General features: G+C 33.9%; 1 protein-coding gene across 2 annotated transcripts; it reads left to right on the forward strand.

The window, feature by feature from the left end:
* The first annotated feature begins 446 nt into the window (after positions 1–446).
* On the forward strand, positions 447–6,676 carry LOC114323326 (uncharacterized). Of its 2 annotated transcripts, none has more exons than XM_082893500.1 (7): positions 447–676; positions 1,293–1,409; positions 2,142–2,229; positions 3,584–3,651; positions 3,798–3,842; positions 5,704–5,801; positions 6,158–6,676. In XM_082893500.1, exons 4-7 carry the CDS (start codon positions 3,598–3,600, stop codon positions 6,234–6,236), a joined length of 276 nt encoding a protein of 91 aa, XP_082749626.1. In that variant the 5' UTR covers positions 447–676; positions 1,293–1,409; positions 2,142–2,229; positions 3,584–3,597; the 3' UTR covers positions 6,237–6,676. The 2 variants fall into 2 exon arrangements, with proteins under 2 accessions (XP_082749626.1, XP_082749627.1); XM_082893501.1 differs by having other exon boundaries at positions 521–676; positions 2,117–2,229.
* Positions 6,677–7,130: the final 454 nt, after the last annotated feature.

Below are 7,130 nucleotides of genomic sequence, written 5' to 3' on the forward strand. Positions count from 1 at the left end.
TTTCTCATTCATGCTTTGGCTCATTTTGGCAACAAGTTGAATAAATTAATTTTTTAATATTTTTGTCAAAAAAGTCAAATTTTTTAACAAAAAAAAAATTAAATTTTTTATCAAAAAAAATTACTTAAAAAAATTAAAAAATTAATTTTTTATCAACTTTTCAAAATATTTCTTTATATTTCGTCAAATAAGTTTGGTTGGCCCACAACCAACAGCGCCAGAGGATCATTTTAGTTACACGTGCCTTTCAGATTGGCCCTCCAATCAGATCCCAAATCTCTCTTCGCACATCTTCAAATACTTAATTATTTAATTCTAGTATAAAATTTTAATATATCTTATGATCTTACGTTTTTAAATTTTGTGAAATAAGACAGAAAATTTCGTGTGGTCAGAACCTTTCGTATCTAGGGATGATAATAGAAACCGATCCTAATGGTTACAATGGATATCCTACCCGAAATACGTGAGTTTCCCTATTTTTCTATCCATCGGGTCAGTGGGTTAATTCTCCATCGGGGAATGGATCGAGCTCATTTCTCCGTATGTTTTGACATCCTGTTTACAGCTAGGGTTTTCTCACTCCCACTCCCGATCAGAGTTCCAGCATCGAAAGCAGCTAGAGATCAGAGTTCTCCGGCGATCTCGTTGGCGCTTAACACAGTTCTCCAGCGTGGTGAGTTATATCTCTCGTTTCTCTCTCTCGTTCTCTCTTGTTCTTCGGCTATTTTTGCTTTGTTTTTGGGTCTGATTGAGAAACCCATATGGGCAAATGCCTAGTTGATGATTGATTTTTTGGGTTAATTTATTTTTGCATGTTTGTAGATGCACTTATGAACATTTACTGATGAATTAGCTTGCATGCAATGATCAAGAACATTGTGGGTTTTTCTTCCCTTTTCTCGGCAACCAAACAGGGACCTGGGGTTGTCATCTTTGTGACCTGGTCTTTGTTTTACTGTCTTTCACACGCATTGGAATGATGAAAATGTACGAATATCGTATAATTAGATGGAAGATTATGGATTTTTTTTCTCAACAAGAAAACAGATTAACTAGGATTTTTATCTTTGTGAATCTCTGTTCTATCATTTTTCGGACCATCATGATGATAGAGAGTTAATAATTGGTTGGGTAGTTGAAATTGGAGATTAAAGTTCATGCAATTGTAGAATTAGATGAAAGATTATAGACCTTGTTTTATCTTTCTTACTCTTTCTCAGCATGAAAACAGAGTAACTAGGGAGTTTCATCTATGTAATTCTCTGTTCTGCCATTTTTGCAACTTGCAGGATGTTAAAGAGTTAATAATCTGTCTCTGATTCAATCCCAATTTTTCCCCTTGAACTCAAGTGGAAGTTGAGTTCATCGTTCTTAGCCGATCTGTAGCAGCAAAAGTCAATACGAAGGTTTCCCCAAATTCCCCTCTTTCCCAATTCATATTAGCTGCTGAATTTGAGATCTTCAGTGTTTTGTTTTTTAATGGGTACCTGAAAAAATTGCAAATTTCAGCTGGAAAAGAGCTTATTTGACGATTCATATTCTTTGTTATTTTATTTTATTTTATTTTTAACATGTGGTTGTTGATGAACACACTATGTGATTGATAATCATTGTATTTAATGTGTCAAAACCAAAGACAAACAACTAACCTATATTCTCAAAGCTTAAAAACAACATATAATCAACTCAGGGTTTTTCAATGATTATGTGATATTGTAGTGTTGATTAGCAATTACTTTTGTGTTATATACATATTGAACTGAAGGAAATGTTGTGTTTTTCTTTTGTTTTTCTACTTTAGCTGCCACATACAGTATATTAGTAGATACAGTGATGATAATCAGGAGGTTCATTGCAAGTCATTTTGTGATGAAAGGCATTCTAAGCTGCAATGTTAAGTTGAGAGCACTGTTGGAATTCCATTAAATGTTTGGATGTACCATTAAATTCCATTCCCTGTATATCATTCATTTATTCATTTTTTTAATAAGATATGAGAATTCAGTATGCTGTTAGCAATTAACGGATTGTGGGTAAAAATCAAATAGTAAATAAAATAGAAAGCATGTAATTCTGGAATAATCAATTTACCTCCCATCTCCATGGATTGAAGTCAAGGGGATCTTTATATTTGGCAGGGTTCAAGTGTATAGATGGAGGACAAACCATAACCGCCCAACCAGCTGGAATGGTGTAACCTGCATTTATCCCAATTTTTATGCTAAGGTATGTCAAATTGGATGTATTTTTCTTTGTAGGAATAAATTCAAAGCTATTGGCATTGATAGAAATTGACCACCTAATTGTATATGGACATACCTTTATAATTGATTTCTTTTAGTGCTTTTCTGAAAATTGCTGGAACTATATTCGTGAGCCTGACAATTTCATTAATGAACGGTATTCGTGCTTTTTAATTTGTTTTAGGTCTGGTTTGTGCAACTCATTATTTTAGGTCTGGTTTGTGCAACTCATTAATTTGATTTCTTTTAGGTTTGGTTTGTGCAACTCATTATTTTTAATCTCTCTTAGATGACTATTAAAGGTTAATTTAATATATGGACATTCTTTAATCTCGCATATATGGACGTTCTTTAAACAATATTTGACATCATTTCTCTCTTTATGCATTAAATTCTCAACCTTTTTCAAAATTAATAATATTATTACAAAACAACTACCCCAAACGAATGAGTCATCAGCCTAATTAAAAATAAATGAAATGTTAGTATGTATATTTTACAAGACATCATCAGCCTAATTAAAACTTCTACTTTATTTTATTTGAAGACCAAAAGTGATCCACGAGCAGAAGTAATGGTATAGTCAAAATTCACTTGGATCATCAATTTGAGCTCAAATTTTGAAATTCCCTTCTCCTAATCCAAAAGAAAAACAAAAACAAAAAAACTGTTCATCAACGTAAAAAATATTAATATAGTGGTCCTTTGGCATGCCATATAGCTCAATCTTTTGAGAATAACTGAGTAGTCCATATGCACAACGACTCACTCCACCACACTTAATACTTTCTCCGTAATCAAGTGCATATGCATAGTGAACTTATTTGCACATCACACCACTTACTGCTTTCAAAGAAATGATACTGGATGTTGATTTTGTTATAGAACATGAAATAAATGTAGAGAAAAAGTAGCATTCTCCGTAATCAAGTGCATATATTTCCATGACCGTTGTTGACTTAAAGATCATAATCAAGTTCAAAATAATACGTTTTGGAAAATAATACGTTTTGGATAACAACACAACACAACAGATCAACACTTTGGCATGCCAAATTTTTTTTTTTTTTTTTTTGAGACGGAGGGGTACTTGTTCTAAGATCTGTCCTGTTGCGAAACTCACAACACAATACAATACAACACAACACAAAACAACACGTCTCTCTCTCTCTCTCTCTCTCTCTCTTGGTGAGAGACTGAACAGAACAGCTTCAGGTAGGTCGGTCTTCATTTCATACTAATCAAATGACTAGTACTATTACTAGTTGGTTGTTTGTTAATCTGCAAAACCCGATCTGTTTTTGTATGTGTTTTTGTTGATGTTGAATTGGGATTAGGTTCAAAATCGAACATGCCGTCTCTTCAAACAGCATTGCCTCCTGAACTCGCCAACAATGCGATTAGAGTTAGTATTTTCTATTTCAAGTCTCAATTTTTTTATTTCTTTTTTATAGTTGGATTGGGTTTCTTTTTTATAGTTGGATTGGGTATTTCCCAATTACTGAGGCAATTTTTTGTTTTTGTTTTTGGGGGGTCTGTTATTGGGTGCAGCTTTACCGTGAATGCCTTCGAAGAGCTAAATATATTGGCACTTGGGTACATATTATTCTTCTCTTATCTCTCTTACTCTTCAGCTATTATTGTGCTTCTCAACTTTGATATTGTTTTGTTGTTTCTTAAGAAATTTGATCACAACTAGCTCAATATGGATTATTTGAATAGTCAGTTCATGCTTAATTTTTTGGAATAATTACCCACAAGTTTACACATGGTAATCTTAACCAAAAAGTGGATGTGGGTATTTAGACACACATGAAGCACAACATAATTTGAACAAAAACTTAGGACCTATTAATAAAAGAAAAATATTGTCCGTTTATTCTTATTAATCAATACTCTGTCAAGCTTTAGAAATTCCTGTTATGTTATATGTTTTATTAATTTTGAATGAAACATTCACATATTATATATAACATATAAAATCATATATTTTGCATGTATCTCCCTTGTGTTGTGTCTTGAATTTTTTGAAAATTGCAGTGTCAGTGTGTCAATGTCCATGCTTTTCAGATAGCCATTCTTGTTTATCTCCATCAGTTAGGTTTTTTATTGTTTAGCTCAATTTTTTGGATTAAACAATGAGGTTAGGTTAAATTTCATATCAGGCCTCCAGTTTCACTTGAGGATTTGTACTTCTAGTGGGACAAGATCAGATCTTTGAATTCAATCCCGTATTTCAGAAGTTTAGCCACTCATTTTAGTCAGTTTTGTAGTATCATATCAACGTGAACAACTTCTTTAATGGGAACAAACTTTATCCCTGGTGGGCTTGGCTTGATGGTTACTAATGCGCTTTACCCAAGAGACAACTTTGAACTCTTTGGGCTTGTTTGATTGGTTGGAGTAATAGTGATAGGATTAATAATCCATGGGATTAACCATTAGATTGACTGTCCAACTCAATTAGTAGGGTAAATATGTGTGGAATTATTAATACTTGCCTCCATAGGTATTGAATATCCCACGATTTTGTGGGATTAGAAGTCCTACGTATTGCTAAGCTGACCATCATTTATGTCATTCAACCGTAGGAATGTGCATATCACTGGATTAACAATCCAATCCTATTCTCTAATACTAGAATCAAACAGGCCCTTTAGGTGTGAAATGCAGCAGAAGGTAAAAGCATTGATGTTGAACCGAAAACAGATTAGTCTCTTGTTTCTCCAGAAAAATAAAGGTCAACATCTAAGATGATCTTACCTGAACTTTCATTCCTCATTTCCTCTGCAAATTCATAACCCTCAATCTCCATGGGCATGAATCAAAGGCTGGGCATGGAAATTGTAGGATGAGGAGGGAAACTATAATGAATGAAATTGGAATTATTGTTGGCTTGAGATTTACTTCCAGAGTGGGATACAGCCCTCATGTTTTTGGGGTCTCCAAATGTTTTAGGGAAGAAAAAATATGGAAGCAGAAGAAAACATCGGCCATCTCATTAGTTTATGAATCCTATCTTATTCTTTAGATAAAGTTGGTTTAATCCCTAGCCATAAATAGGACAGAGAAGGAAATTTATGTTTGTCTCAAAGTTGGAGGGGATTTTGAATTCTAGTGATGAAATGAAAAGAAGTAAAATAAAATAATTCAATTCATGAATTTCTTTTTTCCCACAATGCCCATGAAGTAAAATCAAATCCAGAAGTAGGGGTTTGATGCATGGCTTATTGGCATGCCTTTTGTCACCGACCATTATTTTCATCTTGTCAATGTGTTTTTATTGGTTGAAGGGTTCTTAATTCAAATACCTCTGAATTGAGTTTTAATGTTTCAGACTCTTTTTAAGTTCATATTGTCAAACTAACTTCATCTTAAATGTCCTTATCCGATAATTTTGGCAAGGAATATGATATTTAACCTGGTGCTTAGGTACTTACATTTGTCTAATCTGCAGCAATATAATACAGAGCTCGTTGTTGATATGGTGAGACAGCTGTTTAAAAAACACATGCATGAGACAGATTCAGAGAAGATTCAGAAGCTGAAAGATGAGTGAGTGTCATCTTACCTTGTTCACCTGTTCTTTTTTAAAGGGTGGCTAGGGAAGCAGAGGTTAGGATGTCAAAGACCATATTCTATTTAGAAAAGACATCCAAGTTTTTCTATCAGACTGTTCAATATGTATCATAGCCTTCCTTACTTTTAATTAATTATGTGCTTAAGCCAAATTTAGCTGGCATGATTGTAGGACAATGATCAGACCACCTGCTAACAAACATTAGATGCCCTTTTTTCTTCTTGTAAATTGAGTAGTATGCCTTGGGGTTAATTGCTCAATGCGAGCACTCAAGACCAATAACAGAATTAATATTTCAATGTTTTAATATGTCTGCTTCTTGGATTTGCAGTGCAGCAAGGGGACTCATAAATCACATGCTATACGAATCTGAGAAGATGTCTGGTCGTAAATTCAGCAACAGCACTTGATGTTGATTGAATGACACTGCTAAGATTCTGCTGGTTGTAGGAAGTCAAATTTTTGGCTGCTATCAAAATAATAAAGACGGAGTGAAGATCCCAAGCCCAGGACATCTCTTTTGTGCTTCCATTTTATGGAGTCTAGACTGTTATTCTGTGTGAGATCAGTGTGTCATGGTTTTCTCGGAGTTATTCACTTGGCACTGAAACATTCACCATAAATGTTAGAAAGGAGAAGTCACAACTCAATTTGAGCAGAGAAGGGTGTCGCATTACCTTGTAAGATGATTTGTTAAGGTTAATATACTTGCATACATTTGAGTATTTATCATTTGAACAAATGCTTCTTGTTTGCCAAGGATTATTATTAATTTTAAGTCAAAAAGATGTTTGTGAGTATTGTATTTGAGAAACCAGCACGGTGCTATGTACCATCAACATTTGTTTCAGATGTTAGTTTGTGTTGGTATTGAAGGTCGAGCTTCTCAAAGTGGTTGAAAAGCCGAGTCTTTTGTGTTGGTATTGAATGGTTGCAATTGTGTGCATTCATATTCGTAAAAACTCCCTGCTGTTGAGATTGAAAGTCTTACATTGCTGGAAAAATGGTTTAATATAGGCATATATTTTAGCTCAATTTGAGTGGGTCCCAAACGTCTTTGGGGTGAGTCCGAAGAGGTGACGTGTTCCTTGCCGCGTGACAAGTCACACGGTGAAGACGGAACGTCAAAACTATTTATGAGTGAATGGAAAGTTAACGTCATTTTCGGATCTAACATTAATTTTTTAGATAAAATTTATTTGAATTTTTTCAATAAAAATTATTGTGGGAATTTAATTTAATTCTAAAATTCAAATTTTAGATTCTTGAGTGGTTTCTTAAAGTTTGTAATTGTGAGAATTTAA

Source organism: Camellia sinensis, chromosome 11, assembly GCF_055761805.1.
Source record: "Camellia sinensis isolate YWXY chromosome 11, ASM5576180v1, whole genome shotgun sequence".
Lineage (NCBI taxonomy): Eukaryota > Viridiplantae > Streptophyta > Magnoliopsida > Ericales > Theaceae > Camellia > Camellia sinensis.